The sequence below is a fragment of the Chelonia mydas genome, chromosome 12 (assembly GCF_015237465.2).
Source record: "Chelonia mydas isolate rCheMyd1 chromosome 12, rCheMyd1.pri.v2, whole genome shotgun sequence".
In the NCBI taxonomy this organism is placed as follows: Eukaryota; Metazoa; Chordata; order Testudines; family Cheloniidae; genus Chelonia; species Chelonia mydas.
Genome location: NC_051252.2, coordinates 28,024,362 through 28,047,674, shown reverse-complemented (window position 1 = coordinate 28,047,674; position 23,313 = coordinate 28,024,362). Strand labels below are relative to the sequence as shown.

The 23,313-nt window shown below is 37.5% G+C and overlaps 1 protein-coding gene across 2 annotated transcripts in view; it reads right to left on the bottom strand.

The window, feature by feature from the left end:
• The window catches only part of CDH8 (cadherin 8), a 190,902-nt gene that overhangs the window by 38,231 nt on the left and 129,358 nt on the right, over positions 1-23,313 (bottom strand). For both annotated transcript variants that reach the window (XM_007059249.4, XM_043526361.1), the window contains exon 9: positions 4,026-4,147. In XM_007059249.4, coding sequence (XP_007059311.1) covers positions 4,026-4,147 — 122 coding nt within the window. The remainder of the gene's footprint in view (positions 1-4,025; positions 4,148-23,313) is intronic.

Sequence of the window (23,313 nt, the reverse complement as noted above, 5' to 3'; positions counted from 1 at the left end):
TTCTCAATCTCCAGTGAAACTTATTCCTTACATTGAATTTATTCTCACCCACGTTATCAATTTATTTCTTTTTTATAAATACATAAAAATATAGTCAAAACTTAGCATTAACAAAATGATACAATTATTATTTTACTAGCATGAGCCAAGAATTTAGGAGTTAGCATTCCCATAGCAACCTTACTCTACTCCTTTCTGTGTATGCATTACAAAAGGATTTTCTTCAGCATATAACATATGTGCCGTAATACTAACTGCTTTCTGGGTGACCTGTCCTCCCATTTCCTCACAGGATTTTCAAATGATTCTGAACAGCACAATAAGGAGCTCCACAGAATAAAATTGGTTCCATAAAGGATAGCTTTAAAACCTCTAACTTATTGATGTATAGGTTTCAGAGTAAAGGTTGCTGAATTCCTCGACATTTTTCCACATAAAACTTCAACCTTGATTTTCTGTTAAAGTTTGTGCATGTGATTGACTATGTATATGTATTAAGAAAGAGAGCACTAAATTAACACCTTGCCTAACAGGCATATCTGAATTAAAATTAATAGCAAAGGTATCCCAGAGGACCGCACATTGTTATATTCTATAACCTTATATTACATTCCTGCAAAGCCACAGATGCCTAAAATTATAGCATTCCTAGAAGAGTATCAGGATAGTAATAGTGAATGCTATGGAAAGGTAAGCAGCAAAATCTTGCAAGTATAATGTACCTATCTCTGTATGATTTTAATGCACAGCATAGTTTTAATATACTCAAAACATACCAGAGCTGAGCAGCATTACAGAGTATGGTTTTATGTGATTACAAAATTTTGCATTGGTAGAAAATGGGAGGAAAGGCATTCTCAAAACTAAAGTCTAGTTTCTACTATTTGTAACCCTCCCCATGACTAGAATATCACAGACACCAAAACTTTCCCAGAAAGTGCATTGTTGAGGCACACTTTGGGTTACAACTGAACTATCCTGCAGATTCACAGAAACATAGAAGTGGACCCCTGGTCTCTGCAATTGTCTCCATGACTATGCAGCTAGAGCCCACCTTCACCAGTAGCATGGTCTTCCCCTCCCTCACACAGGACCGGTTGACACTGCACACTATTAGTACAACTAAGTAGAATCAAGTTAGAGACAAAATGTCTCAAAGTTGTATTCTATTTTAAACTAGCCTGGCCCTAAGGCCTATGGGCTTGCTGGGTCTACAGTAATTTGAACGTTGTATTAGCAAGGGATAATATCAAAGGCATAAACTGCTTTTCATTCAGCTGGAAAATGCCTTGACAATAAATCAGATTTTTCCCCTCAAAAAGACATTTTTAGTACTTTCCTGTTGTACGTAAAATGTACAAAGAGCTATACGCATACATGTGCTCACACACTTTTTCTACCAGCTTTGAGTTTTGTATTTTGCTGTTACAGATTCAGAATAAAAAGCAAAGAAAATTCATCTGACAATATTATACATCAACAGTTTTTAATGCATTCTGTCACGTCACCAGCAGCCGTGCTTGCCACTCTCAATTATATCAGGACCCAAAATAGAACACTTGGCAAACTGAACTGTAATAGATGGTTCAGTCAATATATTTAGGGACTGCAAACAAGGTTTTGTAAAAGGTTCAGATGTAATCTTTTCCCTTAAGGTGATTCAAATTCAATTTGAACTTAGGTTTAAGTTAAACTGCAAATGTAAATATACTGATGTAGCATAAAGCAATCACACCCTGTCTTCACATGCAACGATGCTGCTTTTAAAATTTTAAACACCCAGATAAATTAGAATTTAGATATTACATATTACAGCAGTCACTTTCTCATATTAACCTTCTTATGGCTTGGAGATATAGCATTATTCCTCCTTCAAAATGAAAACCTTGGCTTGTAAATATGTTTACTTGCAAAATTTTAACACCGAATACTAAAAGAAGTAAAATATCAGCCACTGTATTTGCTGAGATTTTGAGATGAGCTGTGTGTTGCATAGTATGACACTGCTAATTTAGAACCTGCTCCTGCAAGTTACAGTGCAATGGTGGATACTTGCACCTGCCCTGGGGCAAAAAAATGGAGAATAAGGAGCAGAATCAGGGCCACACTCCGCAGTGTGGGAATTAAGAGGATCCACTATTTCATAGGATTTTCTGTCTCTTCTCTTACTAATGTTTGTGGTACTCTGATACTACAGTGATTAGGGTAGTATAGAGCTGGTTATATTTTTTTATACAATTTTTTCATGAACACTTTAAAATGTTAAGTGATTTTGTCAGTGTTGTTACTGGTTTTCCACCAGCTGTTTGAGTTTTTTTAATTTAAAATTTTGGAAAAAACACAATTGTGATTTTTTTTTCACCCAACTCCAATGTGGTACAAATGCTGAGCTAGATGGATACTAAAACCACTTCAGAATATCTCTCTCTCATTTCAAGCTACATCTAGTACATGCTCACATTTTGAGAACAGTCACTGAGCCTTAGATCAGGATGTAATCATTAGCATAATACAATATTGGAAACAGAGCTTATAGGGATCTAAAATCCACTCTGAAATTTAGGAGTATAAATATCAATATATTCTCTGGAAAGAAAATACCCTCTAAAAGGAGACTTACAATAATCTTATCATCAATGGTTATAAAGAATGTTTACTACTCAAATGATGCATTTGTGACAGTAAGGGAAAAAAGCAGCTGGAAGGTCAAAACATGGATCTTTTACAACAATCAAATCTTGGCACAAAAAGGTTCTCAAACAGTACTACTAAAATAAAACAATTTCTGATTCTATTGTCAGGTAAGATGTTTTGGCAAATAGTGAGTTTAATGCCTACCACCCACATGAGGCACAAGAATAGTTGGATTAACAACTGTAGTGTCATGCTGTCAGCTGCTGTTTATTTAAAATTAAAATGTCACTACCCAGAATAAATTATGTAGTTGAAAAACAGTGGATTTCTATAACACAGTACTTCACAAGCTGGACAAAAATGATTACATTTCATCCGCTCTGTATCACTTTATGTAAGGTTATGTCATATCACTGATATTGTATGTGATGTACTCACCCTTAATTCTCTATACTTCTGTCTAATGAAGGACACATTTGAAAATGCTTGGAGCTTTGGTTTACTTTGAAGAAGTCCCTAAAGGTTAGAATTAACTTCTTAAACATAACCAAATTTATCTGACCTTTTTGAAGTCTCTTGCCCCTTCTTGGCGTGCATCCTTCTTCTTTCCTCAATCCATAGTCCATTTCACCAAAACCACGAGATGCACATCACCCACCAAGTCTCTCTCTGAGACTACATCCCTGAACCAAAACCTTCCAAAACTCTATCCATACCCATTGTTAAGGTCCCTGGTTTTGGTCCCAGTTGTGACACACACTTTGATGTTTAATTATACATTCTGAGGTTTCCCCTTCCGCCCCATAATAAATCACTTCCAGCCACAAGCGAAACCTGAGAACTCTAGAGCAATAGAAGAAAACAACTGGCCCAGAAAAGACTGCCAAAGTACATGAGATGGATATTTATAAAGCTGAGAATCAGGAAGAGGGAAGGTCTTCTAAAATGACCTATTTTCACCTAGCATACAGTTTGAGTTAGGCCCACCATAGTTTGACATTTGAACAGAGATTGAAGCAGGATCATAATTTTCTCCAAATCAAGGACAAGATCTTGTTAGATGCTGTTGAGCTCCCTGAACTCCTACTGAAGTCAATGGGAGTTTAAGGAACTCGGCACCTTACAGGATCGGGCCCCAAGCTACTTATCTTTATTTCAAACCTCATCATTTTGATTATAAATAAAGTAATGAGGTTTCTCCTAAGCGGTGACTAATAATAGTTCATACATCTGCAAAGGCAAATATTTTGAGATAAAGGGTGTATTAGCTCAACATTACATTCCAGACAAAATCTAGGTAATTTGGAGATACGATACAACTCACATTTGCTGACAGATTACGGGGAGAATTTACAAAAATTACACAGCACCAACAACATGGAGATATTTACTTGTCCAGGCTTCCCATTCTCACATAAAAAGGCGTCATGCTCTGATGCAAACTCAGGAGCGTTGTCATTTACATCAAGAACTTTGATAGCAACAGGCACTCGGGATACTTGACTGTGGTTCCCTAAGAGAAGAAAACATAGCATAAAAGGTAAGAATATTTCATTTGGGATTGATGATATAAAGGGCCCAAGATATAAACACTTCCATATAGAAAGTGTACTCTGCCCATTCTCAATTTTTGCTTAATTGGGGTGCTTTCTTCACAATGGATTATATAATTGGAGCAAAAGATAAAGATGAATAGTCAGTATTTATTGAAAGGAGGAAAAAGCAAATAAATCCCTATTGCAAACAGCATTTGTTGTTAGACCTTCTTAGCCTAAATTGCTAGATTTTTCTCTGATGAAGTTTGTATTGTTTTATTGATAAAGTCCATTATACCATGGAAAGAGAAGGCTGTAAACAACATAGATTTATTTCTTTGTTTATCTTTGGCAGAGCACTGTGCATTTTACTCTGTTAGTTGTTTTGGCTGCACATCTATTATTTCTTCATTGCAAATACGATTAATGTTGAGACCGAATTGGAGCGAGATGGGTTGCAGGCTTGACGTCGATGATACTGGATATTACTTGAGATTATTAAAGCACTCTGATTCATTTACTGTTGACCAGAAAAGTGGCCTATGAACTTCTCAGTTTTCTGAAATAAAGCACCATCATTTTTAATATTAAACTATTTTGCATAAGGTTCCTCAGTGTACATTGTAAAATAACCTTGTTCTTTAGCTCTTTGGAAAACTGAGCTAAAGCAACAATTGGAGTTCTACTTTGACCAAAATTTACAGACAGGTTTTATTGTCCTCTCTGAATTAGAGTGTGTGTGTGGTTGCGTGTGTGTGTGTGTATGTGTGTGGTTGCGTGTGTGTGTGTGTATGTGTGTGGTTGCGTGTGTGTGTGTGTATGTGTGTGTGCATATATTTTAGAGACAATTAATAACTTAGAATATCTGATCTTAGGACCATTTTCCCTAAATAGCAAATATATGATTTATTTAAAAGAGTGATTGTCCAAGTGGCTATTATAATGGTTAGAAAAATATGTTATGAACCGTAATAGTATTTCAGTCGCCTAATGCTAGCTCCATTATCCAGCTATGAATCATAGACTCATGGAAGTGTAGGACTGGAAGAAACCTTGATAGGTTTTCTAGTCCAGACCACTGCACTCAAGACAGGACTAAGTATTATCTATACCATTCCTGACAAGTGTTTGTTTAACTTGCTCTTAAAAACCTCCAATGATGGCGATTCCACAACCTCCCTACGCAATTTAATCCAGTGCTTAACTACCCTGGCAGGAAGTTTTTCCTAATGTCCAGTCTAAACTGCCCTGACTGCAATTTAAGCCCATTGCTTCTTGTTCTATCCACAGAGATTAACAAGAATGACTGCCCTGCACCTTTAAGGGAGCCGGGGGGAGGGGGAGGGAAATGTGTCTGGCTGGCCGAATGAAGGGAACAATACTTTATGGCTGGGGGGGAGGGGGAGATGAAAACTGCTGCGAAAAGGATCAGCATGGTCGCTGACTCAGCCCCTGGGAATACAGAGTTTAAAAGGGGCAGCTTGGCACCTGTAGCCTCCCTTTTTACATGGACCAGGCTGAAGAAGGACTTACCCTTGCTCCCTTTTAGGTGGTAAAATACCAGGTTTTTACCTGCTGGGGGGCATTATGCTAGCTGCCCCTTTTTTAGGGTGGCTGGGAAGGAATTTTTCCCTTATCGCCTGATTGGCTTGGGTGCAGTTGCGGTTTTTTTTCACCTTCCCCACAGCGGGTTCAGCAAGGGCTTTGTTCGTGCATGGCATGACGGGTGGTAGGCCATATGTTGCAACTCATTATTTAAGTGTCGGGCGGATGTCCGGTGCATGTACTCCATAGGGAAGGTCTACAGTGACCAGATAAATGGCTTGGAAAAGGACTTAAAAAGAGATGTTCCTTAAAGGAATGAACAGGGGGCGGTTGGGGACTCCTATGATTGGTACAGCAGGGAGCCAACCCCCCATTCTTATAGCTCATCTTAACCCTCCTACAAGGGGGCAGGGATGAATGATAAGCCCCGGCAATGGATTTGCTGGAGGGACCTGGATAGAAAAAGAGGGGGAGCTGGTAAAAGCCCCCGGGTGATTATGGAATAAGCATGGGGTTACCTGCACTGTACACTTGTATCTGCCAGGTAGTCCCAGATATCTAATAATAAAGTTGCGGCCTGATTAAACCCATGTCAAATATCTCCTGTCCTTCTTTCAGCATAGCCAGACAATAATTATTCTTCCTCCTCCTTGTAAAAACCTTTAACATACTTGAAAACCGTTATCATGTCCCCCTCAGTCTTCTCTCCTCTAGACTAAACAAAACCATTTTTTTCAATCTTTCCTCTTAGATCATGTTTTCTTGATCTTTAAAAATTTGTGTTGCTTTCTTCAGGGCTTTCTCCAATTTATCTACATCTTTCCTAAAATGTGTCACCCAGGACTAGATACAATACTCCAGTTGAGGCCATATCAGTGCAGAGGAATTACTTCTCATGTCTTGCTTATAACACTCTTGCTAATACATCCCAGAATGATGTTTGCATTTTTTGTAACAGTGTTACAATGTTGACTCATATTCAGCTTGTGATCCACTATGACACCTAGATTCCCTTCCGCAGTACTTCTTCCTAGACAGTCATTTCCCATTTTGTATGTGTACAACTGATTGTTCCTTCTTAAGTGGAGTACTTTGCATTTGTCCTTATTAAACTTCATCCTATATTATATTACCTTATTTTACATCATTTTTTTTTCAATTAAGTATCAACACTCTGAAGAACTGCCTACTATGTGAGTTCAATTCAGAGCCTGTCTCAGGCAAAACTAATTATCCTGAGCAGAAGTTTTGCCTGAGTAAGTACTGCAGAATCAGTTCCTGTCAGGAAATTGCAGGTTAAAGAACAGGCAGGTTTTCATGATAATGATGGAACCTTAATTAATAACTATATCAGATACCACAATATTAATAATAAGATTTCCCTCTTTTTTAGCACCAGCCATTCAAGAATCTCTAAGGATGTCACAAATGCTATTTAATTATCAGAACATCTTTGTGAAGTACAAGTATTATTATACCCATTATAGGGCAGTAAACTGGGCCACAGAGGGTACATCTACACAGTGAGCCTCAGCCCCTGGCAGTGAGCCACAGAGCCTGGGTCTATAGATTCGGGCTCGTGGGAGTTGGGCTACTGTGCTAAAATTAGATGTGTAAAAGTTATAGCTTGGGCTAGAGCTCGGGCTTTGAAGCCCAGGGAGGGGATCCTTGCCCTCTGAATAAGTGTCTCTAAACATAAACTCCAGGCAGGTGCTTCCAAACAAATGTCAATAAAACCTTTATACTACACCACAGTACAACCCATTCTAGCAATGCCACATATTTTATGAAGGGTGGGGAGGAGAAATTACTGTACACAAGTTTTATGGAGTTTAAAAAATAAATACTGGGATTATCTTTTATGTCCCTCTACCTGTAACCCAGCTGCCTTAGTTACCACGATTCTCAATATACATTGCTCAGAGGGAAGAGACATTACCCTAAATACATTCACAACACTTCTAAAAAAATGTCTGAAATAACATAAAAGTGTCTACTTAAAGATTCAAAAGTATGATATCAGCAAACCTTGCAGGGTTAGAAGCAAATGCTTGGTGTCAACTGGAAAGCTTGGAACATCCCATTTCCAATTATATAAGGTATGTGGGTTTACCAGATATTATATCTTAAATGCTTAATGCTTGAAGCTGCTCAGAGTTAGATAGCATAGGAAAAGTTCTAGGGGAGATTGTCTCTAGACAGGATAAACTTGTTCCATCAAAAGGTGCATGATAAATGCAATGAATCAAAGTTTCATAATTTATCACATTCATAATAACATTGCATTGCTAATATGTACACATTCAAAAAAGGTTAATATGCAATTCACAAAGGCAAAACATTTTAAGCACATTTTCTTTATCTTTATAATACATAAACAATGAAATGTTTTGGCTTTTCAGAATTCTCAGCACTAGTGTCATATTTAAACACTAAAGATTTACTTTTATCTAAATTAAAGAAACAATGACAGTTCAAATTTTAAATATATTACAGAGGAATGTAATTAATTAGATAAGCGTCTAAAGAAATTACTCATGTCCCTTGTGACTGCCCCCAAAATGTTTGTCTTTCAAGTGAAATACAAACATTATATTTAAATATATTATAACTAGATATTTGATGAGAATTAATTAAAAAATTAATTTACTAAACACTACAGAGAGACCCAACTGGTTTGGAAATGCTTGTTATTTGAGTTCTTTAGACTACAATGAAATAAACTGTCATTTAAGAGAAAGAGAGAAATTTACATTGATCACCAATTTTTGTCATTAACACTATGAGTCACACATCCTTGTTATCACCTCAAACACTGCATTGTCTTTTCACTTATGTACATTGCTTTCCATAGAAGTATAAATCAGAACAAATAGCTATTAAAATAGTGAAAACAAACTAAGAAATACTAAGTAGACATGCAGATCTACACTTGGATGAATATAGTATGAATATAAAATAGTTAACATTTCTTTCATATTCCTATTTTGGCACTTCCAGCATACACCTCTTTCTCTATGGCAAAGCACTTGTATGCAATTTATCAGACTCTCGAAGTTCAAACCTGTCTGTTAGCTATAGCCCAATACTCTTAGAATCCTCATTCCCTGTTACATATTAGAAAAGCTGTACAGAATATGATGGGGGCTATTCCTCCCATGCAGCTAATGGATTGTTCCAATTAGTTACTCTGGTGCAAAACTATTAAAGGCAATGAGGTTGCACAGGTGTCATAGGACATCACTAAGGTAATGGGATAGAACAGTTTTCACAATGGACCTAATTTGGCTTCTAAAGATTGTATTACTGATGATGATGATGCACAACAAGAAAAGGCCCAGCTTGAGTCTTGCAACCTAAGGGAGTTTGTAGGGCTGTCACTTAAAATAAAAGAAATAAAATAATGACTTTGTAAATTAAGTATAATTGATATGGATATCAATGATGTGAACAAGGACTCCCACAATACAATTTTTAGCAAGTCTCTTTTAAGAGCTACACCTTAAAGACCTCATTTTCCGTCCTGGTAAGGGCACACCCACTTGGTATTCTGCACAATTGCCACAAACGTGTAATCACAATAATTGCACTGCACTTGCAAATTAGGTGCATACACATGGACATGTTGCCTCTTTCCATGTAATTATTGAAGTCAACATTGCTGCCTGTGATCTGCAGACCCTGAATACTTCTGAATTGGCACTGGTGAAAGCAGCCAGACTTCCCACTGTCTAACAAGATAGACATCAGGAAAGGATGCAACAGTGTAAAGGAGCTAGAGGAACCAATTAGCAATAAGTGAACCAGAAAATATAAGAAGTCGCAGCTGAGTTCAGGTCCACAAGTTTAAAGGTTTACCTGAACCACATGTGTCTGAAAAAAGTTGCACTAGAAATTTAATGAAATGTTACTTTATTTCAGCACTGTCTGGACGTGAACCTGGAAATAAAGGTCAAATCTGGCAGTCATTGCTTAGGCAAGCTATCCATTGATTTTAATGGCAAACTTGCTCAAGGAAGGACTTAAAGGGCTCCAGCATTTGACACGAAGTACAAAGAGAAGAGAAAATTAGAACTTGCCAAATAACCTAATCAAACTTTTCCAAACCTCCAAACATGATCTTTTAGATTTATTTGAGGACAGTGAGTTGGTTGTTATAGCCAAACAAGTTTGCTGACAAGTTGAGAAAAAAATAGATATAATATTTGAATTTAAAACATCACAGTTCAATTATTATTATTGTTGTTGATTATTAGTATTTATATCTCTGGAGCACATAAGGGCCCTAACCAAGATACAGAATAGAAGACAGTCCTGCCCTAAAGAGCATACAATCAACAAGACAAAATGAACAATGAAAAGCAGTTTGCTAAAAGTGCAACACTTGGTACTGAGCGTAGTGGGTAGTACCGTGAGTAGTTGGTCCCTCTGAAACACTATAAGCCAAGTTCTTGGCCTTCACTATGCAACTTATGGAGTAGTGCAAAGCAGCTGTAAAGCTTCCATGAAGGGGTAGCCAAGGATTCCCCCACTGCTGGAACAGCAGCCTTCATTCAAAGTCCTAATTTAGCGCATAGAGATGTACACTTTAATATTTCCTTTATCCAAGTCTATTTTTTCTTTGTTTAAATAGATTATCAGATTACAACGGTCTTCTGCTTAAATAGTAGTAAACTGTGTTGCATTTTAACTAAAAGCAAGCAATTCCTAAATACAAAGTAGAATCCTGGAAAATTACAAGCTTTTTGTCATCCTGTAGCTTGGAAGTGGTTATTTCATGCTCCTCTGGCTCGGTGAAACTTCAAGTATAATAAGATTTTAAATTAGAAATAGGAGAACCCTGAGAAGTTCCAGTTCTAATAGAGAAATCAAAAAAACACAAAATCTAAACTACTGATTAATGAATAAACAAACAACCCCCTCAAAACAAAACAAACACCACCAAAATCAGAGTTTGTTTCACATACCTATTTTTTCAAGCTCAACAAGTTGTATTTAACAGATCATTTTCCTTCACATAATTCTGATAATATCTGATGGGTCTCATAAGATAATCTACACATATGATAAATTTATTCTGTTTGACTTTACACTCCCCCCTCCGTGTATTCCTTTATCTGTATAACACTGCACCCGATAACAATTCTTTGCCATATAAAACTGACAGAGCCAATCTTGATAAAAAGGGATGCTATTATGAAGCTGAATTTTTATTTAGATGGTACATTCCAACTGTGGAAACTGTGGAAATACTACAACATAGAGAATGTGTCCATTTGTCTTGAATGCTGCATAATGCTCTGATTTTAACTGGACCTGAGCACCTGAGACTAACTGTGAACTAATTAAGGTAAGCCCTATCAGTCTACAACTTTCCTATTAAAAATAATGGATCACAATGGATTCTGAATTGGAAAAAAGTCATATTAAGGAGTGGTAATTTTTGAAGGATTAATACTACAAGAAAATATTCCCTATTTGAAAAGTATGGGGAGATACTGGCATTGAGAAATTACCAAGAATCAGTGTAAATCTACCAGTACATAGGGAAAAGGCTGCTAGAACATGGTGTTCAGTAAAAAGATCATTGGTTCCAAATTAATGTTCCAATGATATTTACCTTCAGCACACCTAAAGAGATGTATTATTGGAATACAGATTAGAGGGAGTATGTGGAAAAGAAGAATGCTGAGCACATTTTTTGAGCCTGTCCCTTAAATCATTCTTTGTGGGGAAAAATAAGGGTGATTGAAAGCATGGTCTGCTCCCAATGGGTTCTTTAGTCATTTTCCAGGTGAAGGAGATAAATAACTCAAAAGGAAACTTATTTAAAATTTTATATTTATAATAACACATTGACATGCTGCCAATTTTTTTTTTTAACTGTGGACTTTTTCAAATATTTGCCAGTGATGCGCGCTAGATAAAACATTCTCCCTTCTGTTCCTCATCACCTCCACATATCCCAGACTCTTGCCAAACCCATGTCAACCCTGATATGGGTGTGTCAAGGACAGCATTATTTACTGGCTGATAAATGAGATGGAGTTGGGCTAGGGGAGTAGCCTTGGCTTTTGGTGAAAGCAGTTCCAGCAGGGTGGATGGGTTTTAAGGGTTACTTACTTTGAAACTAACATTTTTATTCACAGGATCCAGCTGCCAACTCTGCTAATAATGTGGCTATGGGTGTGTCTACATAGGAGCTGGAAGGTGTTAATTCCAGTTTAATGAGGCATACCTGTGCTAGCACTGATCAAGTGAGTGCGCTAAAAAAAAAGTGCAACTGTGGCAGTGCAAGCAGCAGAATGGGCTAGCCACCCCAACGTACGGTATCTATGGTCTTGGACAGATTCGTATTTGGTGCAGCTACATGTTCCAACTCTATTGCAGACATACCCTAAGACAGACTGATGTCAGCTAAGCAGTGTACCAAGACTGGTGAATGGTGATGGAATGGTACCTAATACTTTTCCTTCACTTGACTTTCCTCATACCCCTTCTTTTCACTGCTGATATAAGAAGAAATTGAGAAATTTTAGAGGTGGAAAATGCAAGCTGCTCCAGAAGATTTTAATTAAATTAGGGCCATATCCTTCAAGCTGTGTTCAGGCAAAAATCTCAGCATCTTTAATTTTTGCTTGAGTTTTGTAAAGCATAACAATTGCTGAATTTGGCCAGCAGTATTATGAAATATGGACTTCTTCCTCTTCAAGTGACATATCTGATATTGAAGTTATCAACCACCACCTTCCATCTTTCACAGTCCTGACAGAGTCGTAAAACTTCCACTCTCCTTTGGATACCAGTCCATCTGGAAATGTTTTTGACATAGTTGGTTCTCTTTCTTTAACTGTAATCTTTCCTGATAGTATAAGTGCTGGATTTAAGTCACTCTCCAATCAACCTGCATGTTCACAAAAATATGTTACTCTCTTACCTAGGGTCTCAAGCAATTGTGTTCTTTTTAATTCCACCCTTCTCATCACCTCATTTTTCATAGTTTTAGCTACCCAGCTAATTTTAAAAATTATTCCATAACACCCAAACTCAAATATTATAAATCATGTCTCAGTGTCCTTTTTAAGTGTCCATGTCTCACATCCATACCGTGAACACATGTAGTACTTCAGCAATCTAGTGCAAATGTGCAGTTTTAACTTTCGACAACACAGAAGTTTTTGGAAGTTGCTGAATGCATTTGTAAGCTGTATCCTTAGCTCTGAAAAATTCACAGAAATGTAAATACCCTGGGGCTACAAGACCAAGCAGATTAATTTTATTGGTGATATTCTGCCCATCCTGTGTAGCCCCGTTTGCTGGTGCAACATTAATGGTTTATATCTTTCACATACTTTTTATTTTTCCTTTAAGGCCTGATTCAGCACTCACTGAAGTCAATGGGAGTCTTTCTACTAACTTCAATGGAAGTTTGATTTAGTCCTTACTCTTGATATTGTATTGTTCAATTTAATTTCTTTGAAAATATGATAACAGTATTCTTCACTGATTTACACTAGCTCATGATCAGATCCATAATATTTAAAAATTAAACCAGCATATTCTGTACAGATATACACACATACTCCTGTTGGAGTTAAAGGGATGTGAGTTTGAATATCTGAGGGCAGAATGTATCTCAGTATTTATATGGAACCTCTTTGCTACTTTTCCTGTAATTAAGCTGTGTATTGCATTGCTTTGCAGTTATTCAGCAACCTAGTAAATAGTTACAGTGTAATTACCTCTGATCCTCTGTGAATTAAGAAATCCATTTTGTTAGTGCCCTTCAAATCAGCTGAGCAGTAATTAGGGGTATTTGTTTCTTTGCAGAACGCTCTGATTGCAAACATAGCAAAGTCCCTAGAAACTATGGTTCTGCATATTTCATTTTGACTGCAGTGAGCTTCATATTCATTGTGACTCATAACCAAGATATATGTGACACATCAATATGAGTAAACAAATAGATAATTCAAAATAAATTGCCAGTATACCACCTTGGATAACACTATTGCAACCTGCTATCTCAGTGTCAAGCTTTTGGAGATCTTTTTTTAAAAGATCCTGCTTTAGTCATAACTCCCACTGCACATACCTGAAAAAATGTAGGGAACACACATTCTCCCAGCCACCCTTCCATCCTGATATCACATTACATACAAAGCTGGGAATTATCTGGCAATAACTCATACAATGTAGATCACTTTCCTTCCTCACTCATTCCCACCAATTTGGGGAGGGCTGTTGTCAGTTCCCAACCCCTCCAAACCTGGTCTCACCCCACTGCTGGAATCCCACCTCTGGGATAAGGGCTAAGGGGCTGACTCTGCTGTGCCAGACTTTAGGAGCCCCAACCCCATTCACACCTTCTTTAGGGGATGCCTTCCCCTAAGACCACTTCTGACTCCTGTTTACCAGGAAACCAGGCCACCTTTGGAATAACTATGTGCACTGGACATCAGTTACCTGCTAAATTGTGACAGCGTGAACTGTACCTCCTGGCTTACCCAAACGGCTCCTGGAGCTTCTGTGGAGAAGATGAACTCCAATTTCATTCCCACCCAATCTCAGTACTGAGGGAAAAATTCCTTCCCAGTCCTGAAAACCACAACTAGAACAATGCTCACATCAGACCAAAAAACACCAGTCCTACAGTTATTCCATGGGTGAGAAAGTGGGAGCTGCTGGTCTGGACAAGAGAGAGATCTCCATCAAGCAGAACAGGGCATATAGGGGGAAATTGGCATGCAGGGGAAAATGGCATAACTGAACCTCTTCAGCCTGACCTCAGCTCGAGTGATGCCCCCATCTCCTGCTCCCCCAACCCAAAGGAGGAAGGGAACCCTTCAAGGAGCTATGACCCCTTTCTTTCCACTTGGCCAGAAAAAGCCTCCTGCCATTGAGGTTGTAGGTATTGTATTCATTTGAGCCTGTTAACTGGAGTTAGAATCTATTTAGAGCTTCTTAGTAACTTCCGCTCACTCCTTGTGGCAGCTGCCACTTGTTAACTCTCCCAGTATGTGAAAGAGATATTCCTACGGGTCAGATGGAAGTAAGAGTCAGGGAGATATTTCAGGGAATCCAAGGAACAGCTTAAATTTAGGAGACACCCTTGGCTGTGATTTGCATTCTGATATCATTATTATTTGAGTTATCAATAAATCCAAACCCCAGAAGTGGTAAGTTTGTCTTTATGCAATGTGTGTTGTAAACTTTATTTGGAACAGACTGGGATGGGAATGCTACCAGCTTATAGCAACATAAGCACTATAAAATGGATTTCTTATATTTTCAGAGGCTATAAGCAATATCATAATCATTGTTAGGAAGTAATGGGTTCTCATTTCTACACATTACCATGAGTTATTTCCGGAAAATAATGTAGCACCATTATATGACTTGAAATAAACACATAATAAAAGCACTAGGATAAAGAGATTAAGTCTACTCTATAGGATATAGAGATTAAGGAGCCAGTCTCAGACACAACAAATCTAGCAGGTAAATTCACAGGGCTTGAGTCACCATTGTGTTGCTCCTGTTTTAGGTTGGAATAACTCCATGTTAATCAAAGGAGCTTCAACAGTATAAAGTTGGAGTAGCACAATCAGGAATCAAGCCCACAGTTTAGGGCAACTGCAATGTTAATATGGTGATGGTATATCACACATATTAAAAATGCTATAGAATATTGACTCATACAAAACAACTTATCAATTATAATTAGCTTTAAAATTGTATAATGAATAGCAGCAATAATAAATAAATTTTATTGATGACTAGATGTCTGGGATATTTTAAATTTTTAATTTAAAAATCATTTCACGAATAACAAAATAAATAACTCAGAAGAAAACTGACCCAAAACATTTCAATAATTTTTTTTAGATCTAAAACTATTATAAAATATGTTTCTTGTATTTATTTGTTTAATAAGTGGGCAGATTTTAAAATATGCTTAGCACCTGGCAGTTCCCATTGTTCTCAAGTGAGCATGTTGAACAATTGGGAAAATCTGCCCCTTTACCTCTAAGCCTGAAGGTACTGTAACTCCTCATTCACAACAACCTTTGTTAAAACTCACAGTATGCTCCTCTGAGTAGCTTCATTATTTGAGATGGAAATTCCATCCACAAAAGTGCACCAGGGAGACTGACTATCATGGTGTTCAATTATAGATATATCTCCACCCTGTTTCATTCCCAGGCTATGGCCTGCAATCAACCATACACAATTTTCAAGGTACTGGAGTCACATATTGCCCAGAATAATAAGTGTACTCACATCAAAATAGCTGAGTACTCTGCACTACTGATCTGGGGAAAAAAATTCCTTCAGAAATTATAAAATTCGAGGTGCAGATGCCCATTTGGCAGTTGTCCAGTTTAGTCCTTTTTAGCTTGCTTCACTTCAGTCTCACACTCATTTTGCTAATTCAATAATGAAATATTGTCAGTTTGTTCTTTCCTCCATTTCTTTTGTGGCAATTAACAAATCAGTCAAGCATATTAAGCCCTTTAGCTAACAGACGAGCTTCCATTTGTATTTATTTTAGTCTTATATGCGCTCCCTTTCTCTCAAACAATCCGTCCCCTTCATGCCCATTTTTATGGTGTAAATTTTGATCTTTGTTGTCACTCTCCAAAGTCTTTTTGCGAAATCAATGTTTTTCAAAATGTACAGCTTTACAGACTAACATTGCTCCATAAACTTCTGAAACCAGGGATGATGGTTCTTAGGCAGCTGATCCAATCACTCTCCCCATTAGGTATGGTTACCACCTCCTACAAAGTATGCTTCTTGCATTTTTTTTTCTTCAGCTAAGTGTTCATTTTTATAGTTTCCTTGTGATTTCTCCTTACCAGATAACTGGAAACACAGTTTCCTTGCCCACCTATTCACCTTCTCTGCAGTGCCCCCACCTGCCTGTTGTTCATTCCAGTTCTCAAAGTATGGAGCACATCTTACTACTGAGATCTCTATTCCATTCTATATAGGCTTTTATGCCACACTCCTAACCATAATATGTGACCACCTTTCTAGCAATGTGACTACATATCGGTCATGTGTTTGTTCTCTCATCTTCTTCACACAAGGAGTGGATTGTTTTGGCACATTTCCACTCCCATTGGCATCCATATAGGCCACTTCCCCTCAGACGAATTCCTGAGGTAAATACATCAATTGCTCACGTGGAAAGCAATACACTCTTTGAAAAGTAGGTAATGCATTTTAGTGCATTTTTTAGTGCAGTTTAGTAGACAGAAGCAAGGAGAGCCAGGATCATGTGACCAAACAATGCCTCAAGGACATCCAGTACTTGCTTTGTTGTCTATAATGGGTATGCCTCTAGCCTGTAGTTATAACCAAATAAACAAGAAATCTAGCTTAGTAAATTCAGGTAGAGCAAAATTATGCGTTATATAATTTCTATCATGCTGATCAGAAAAGAAAGGGTCTGGTGAAAAGGTTAAGCAGTTCTGAGCTCCTGTTTAAACCTTCTCTGATGCTTCTTTCTCCTTTTTAAGCTTTACTGAAATTTATTCAGCCCTAAATGAAAGATAATTATATAGTATACCAAAGTAATTCCCTAAAATATTATAATTATTCTTAATAATGTCAATAGTAGTTTTACAATAAAAGACAAAATAAAATTAAGAAATTAAAAGTATTAACAAAAGAATTCATGACATTAAAATGTAGTTTTCAAGTACATAAAAGGTTGTTACAAGGAGGAGGGAGAAAAAATCTTCTTCTTAACCTCTGAGGATAGGACAAGGAGCAATGGGCTTAAATTTCAGACAGGGTGGTTTAGGTTGGACATTAGGAAAACTTCCTAACTGTGACAGAGTTTAAGCACTGGAATAAATTACCTAGGGAGGTTGTGGAATCTCCATCATGGGGGTTTTTAAGAGCAGGTTGGACAAACTCCTGTCAGGGATGGTCTAGATAATACTTAGTCCTGCCTTGAGTGCAGGGGACTGGACTAGATGACCTCTCGAGGTCCCTTCCAGTTCTATGATTCTGTGTGCTTGCTGAATGCACAAACATTAATCTGAAGAATATTTTACTATATGTCTTTCTTCCTTTTTAACTTAAAAAACCCACCTGAAATATATAAAGAAGATAGCTTAGCATAGAATGCACTGTGTGATGATTCATAATTGCATTTATATTCTTGATAAACCATAGCCTTTTTGGATTTATGCCTTTTGGATTTATGGATTTTTTCCAATAGGTGACAGAAAGGGACAAAATTGCCCCATATTTCTTCATTTCTAAAGGATGCAGCAAGTATGGGCAATTGACTTTGTTAGTTACATGCCATAGCTTTGTCCTCGAGATTTCCTATGTCTAGAAAAAAAAAAATTGTGGTCAAACCATTTTTATTTCAAGATCTCTTCTATTTTCTCATCCAGTGCTTTGATGAACTTTGCCAAACATCATCAGGAATATTAAAATGATTGTTAGAATAACTGTATTATAATGCAAAAATCATGTTACTTAATTTTACACGGAAATGAGTTACAGTGATTTCTACTTTACTGTGTCAGAATTTTTTTTTTCAAATAAGCATGGCTCAAGAGCTATTTATTTCATATCACTTCCTAGCGAAAAAGGAATATTTTACATTCTCAAGCATAGCTAAACAATTTCATTATCAATATTTGGTAACCCAACTAATAAGTTTAATATTAGTAAAAGTAGAGCAGTGAAGAGAAGGAAAATTCATTCATGGAGGATTCTGAATTTTCAAAATTTGTTTTTATTCCAATATGGAACAAACCCCCACAATCTGAAAACACTCCACAAAAGAATTTCCATCCATCCAACCATTCAGGATTGATTAAAATATTTAATTTAAATTTTGACTTTTTACATGTATAATACATAATACAATAAAATAAAAAATCAAAATGAAGTCATTCAAAAAGAGTAACAAAATGCATTCTGAAAAGTCAAAATATAATGTGTTAACATTTTTAGGAACTATTCTTTCCCCTTTTCCCCCCAAAATGAATTTTTGGCAAAATCAACATGATTTTGCAAAGGGTCCCAATGGCAATGTGTCTTCCAACAGTAAACTGTTCTGAGTTTTTTCCAACCAGCTTTATTTAAAAGGTAGGCCTTATCTTGCCCTTGGAACCCTTTCAGCTAGGCTAGGGAAGCTGTATTTAAAGAATGATTGAACAAGGGAGTCAATCCAAATCACACAGTCCAGCAGTGGTGCTGTATTTTCAGTGGATAACACATGCTATCCTGCCCACTATTGCCAGGTGCTAAAATCTTGAGATCCCTTGGGCTTTGGACTGTTTAAATTCTCTGTCACATGTCAAGCCCATCAGAACTATCAAAGGTAGGAGTGCTAGATCACCAACAAGAGTATGTTTACACTGCAGTCGTAGGTTTTACTGCACCTCAGGTAGAGTTCCGGGCAGGCTTATATAGCCCATGCTGAAGCCCAGGCTGTCATATCTTTACTGCTATTTTTAGATGAGCTAGTTAGATTAATACCAACCTGTGCTGCAGTGAAACCTTCAATTCAGTGTAGACACATTGGAGGTGTTGCTGCACCCATGATAGAGCAAGAGTGAGAGGTTTCCCTGTGTTTTTTAACATAGCTGCACCATGTTAGAAAAAGCAAATCCTTTCATCTGTGGAAGAGAAAAAATAGCAGGCAAAGCTCAAGCCATGATGGAATTTGTCACTGGTAGAAGTGAGGTTGAAGTAAAAGAGGAAACCTGCAAGAGGTGGAACCAATGAGAAAAAAATATATCTTTACAGAGATAGCTCAATAGTCTCCCAGTTGAAGAGGAAAGAGAAACACCACCCATTGTGTTCTGCTGCCTGAGTATGGATAGAGAACACCAAGTATTCTGATAAAAGCAAGTAAAAAGTGTGGATGGAAACCAAATACAGAGCTACTCTTTAAGGTGGTCACAGCCAGGTAGTTGGATAGTAGGGACTTCAGGAATTAATCTTATTTATGGGTTCTAAAATAAATAATATCTGAATTTAAACCATCTTGCTGTGCAGAGTGGTCCTACGCAAGGATTTGATTACTATTTTTCTCCTCCGCACCATTTATTACACTCATGTTTCATCCTAATAGACTGTAAATTCTCTGGGGTAGGGACTGTCCTTTCGCTCTGTGTCTGATCAGTACAGAGCGCAATGAGGCCCTGTGTCTGGCTGATGCCACTATGTCAGTAGCATAAAGAACAGAGTGTAACTTACATGTGAGCAACTGGTTATAGCTGCATTTCTCAACTGCTGAAAGTTACATGCCGTAAAACTGATTGAAGGTGTAAATTATGATTCAGAGTCACACAGGCTGAATTTGGGACACACAATGCAAATATCATATCAAATATTACAAGAACAAATATACCACAGAATAATTAACTCCCGATAAATCTCTCTCTCTCTCTTTGCTCCTATATATAATGTGCATACAAGAAGGGCGTGTATTTTTAAACCTACGGATGGACTGGCACATTGCAATCCACCCTGAGGGGCAGCATGTTGCTGCACTGTGGTAGGATCAGCACAGACCAACCATTGTGAACTTTGCTCCAAGGCAGATGTAAGCCAAACCTGCCCCTTTTCTAGCTCAACTTACTTCCCCCTCTACAGCTGTGCTGATGGAGGTAGGGAGGAGCCAAGACTCTTACCCATCCCACTACTGGCACCACCCTCACCCACATATGCAAGAGGAGTAGCAGCAGCCTGGGAGAAGCTGCTCCATGTTGTAACCCATAATGTAGGTGGCCGACACAGGGAAAGGAAGGAGATATCTTTTTACTCCCAGTGTACTCTTTACTCTTTTTCTCCCAAGTGTAGGGGTGTAGGCTGGCTCAACATTGAGCCCATAGAATGCAAGCAGAACATTCTACTTATTTAAGTCTCAGCATCCTCATTTCCATAAGATCGTATGTCACAAGCCATAACTGAGATCCACTTGAAATATGGAGTTTGGGGAATCCAAATAAATAAAAAAAGAATAAATAAACAAATAAGCAACACAGCTACACACACACACACACACACACACACACACACAAAGAGGATATATGTTAATCTTGAGTGGCAATTTTTAATGAGCACAGTAGTTCTAATGTCAGGTGAGAGAAAGCTTGTGTATTTTAAAGGGATCATCACTTATTCACCTTTAAAGCTTACCATGTTTTCTTGACTCTTGCTGATCTGAGTCTTTACAAAGATACAGCTTAGAAAATGGAATTTTGTAGAAGTTTTTAATGTTGTAATTTATGACATAATTTTATATTTTTGTGCACATATTTCTGAAACACACTTCATCACCTTTTGCAAGGCCAGTTCAAGACAGGCATAGTTAGTAAGGAGCCATGTCTTATAATAAACCAGACATTTCTTTTAAGATTCACCAGAGCCCCATAATTCAAGTGGGGCTCACTTATGAGGTATGCACTCTATGAGATATGAGCATGCAAATATCAGTGTGTTCAGCCTCAGATTAGTTAAATGTTCTGCAGTCATACTATATGACTAATGCACCCCTTCCGTGCCCAAGTTATAATACTGTCTCCGATATAAGCCTTTACCTTGGCTCCCAGCTACATTAAACCTCCATTTATTATTAGTCTTGTTATAGCAATTAATCAGTAATAACTGAAATGCAGAGCATTTCTTTAGCACTAATGACAGACTGGGAGGAATTGATGGCATGAAGAACAGATGAGGAAATAGCCTGAGCAAAGGGTGTTATTGATATTATAAGATGGAGTTGGAAAATCACAGAAGAGGAGTATGAAGGCAGAGGGAAAATAGAAATGTCCTACATATAACAGTGAAAACTAAAAATGTAATGCCCTATACATAAAGCAGTCTGATTGCTTGAGTCATCAAATTCTACTCAGCTTACAATATTTGGATAACATTAGTGAGAATGGTGTAATAAATAAATAGTGCACATTTGACTTTATTTTGATGTTAGAGCTGCAGACACAGTAATTACTGTGTCATCTTAATTGTGTATTGATAGATAAGGCAAAGCTTCCTTTACCCATTTACATGTCAGTGAGACTAGGGACAGGATGGACCAGCAGATTAGCCACTCAGTGGTAGAAGTTACCACAATTTCCATCTATTCACAGCCTATGTCAGTCATTGTTTAATTTATTTTTTCTATTGTCATAGGCACATTGTAAATCATTAATTTCTAGTACCATTATACCATATCATATTCCCCTTACTTCCACAGGATACTGAGTTTCCCTTCACAATGTAAAATGATGTGCTACTATTCATTATGCTGTCAAGTGACCAGTTGTAGGGCTGTGGGAGAATGAAGCCATACTTTTGACACTGGTGTGTGTTTTTTTAGTGATATTTATATCCTAAGTGCATGTTTTGTTCAAGGGCAATTCAAATGGCAGGTACAGTTCAAACCTGGACCAATTAGGGCAGAGTTGCCAATCTGACAGGACAATAACACAACTATGGGAAGCATGGAAATTGGGGAGGGGAAGGAAAAACTGACTGGGAAGGAAAATGAGATGCAGGTGCTAGGAAGGATGTGAGCAGATGACTGGGAATTACAAATGGCTGGTGGACTTTTCCCTTATCATGGGTATAGTTAAGCAGTCAGAAAACTGTACTGCAAAGATAGTACAAGGCAAATCAAAGATGGAAGGAACACTGCACAGAAAGAAGAGGGAAGTTAAGGGTGCACCAGAAGTTACTGAGAATGTTGATTTCATTCTTATTGCAATAAAGTTCTGCTCAGTACCTCAAGCAAGCATTTTTATGCCTATATATTTCCCCAACCCTTCCTTCTCTTCAGACTGCAACACAGGAAAATAAAACTATGTCAAGTCCCCAGCCATCTGGTGAATTCTCCCAAGCTTCTAATCACAATAAAGACTCCAATCTCAGCGTACATTATGAAGTTCTTTAGATCTCAGTCACATATTACCTTGTAATACAACAAAACAATGTGAAATTCCATTACTCCAGTATCTAAAGTCCAGAGTCAGTGACAGGAAACAAAGTTCACCTTTTATATTCAAAGAACAAAAAGGCATGTTCCTGGTAGGAAAAGGTCACCTGGCCAACAAGACTGTTCCCTTTAGATTTTAATCAACTTCATGTTCTTACTTTATATTCTTCTTGACTCACAAAAGATTCTCTCTCTGGAGCAAACTTGGCAGGGGAGAAACACACACACACAAGAATCAGTTTATGTCCCGAATCATTTTTGGTATCCCTCTTGCTGTATTTTAATAAGTGAGTTTCTGCCTTACACTCCAAGCTTCTATTTCAGTGTGATTTTGCAGTAAGGTAAAAATCCTTTGTTTTATTCTGTTATCTTAAAAATCAATGTGATGTAATATATCAGTGTAGCAGGATCACTACAGGACAGGATAGGAAATATGTTTAACTGTAAAGGTGCAAACTCTTGTTGAAATACAAATATTTTTCAATAGTAAGAAATATTTAGTAGAATAAATAAGGGGTGACTTGATTTATGTTTTAAGACTAATGCTTGAGCTTCTCAAAGGAATGCAAGAAACTTATCCACACATCTTTCCATTTAAATTAATGATACATGGCAATA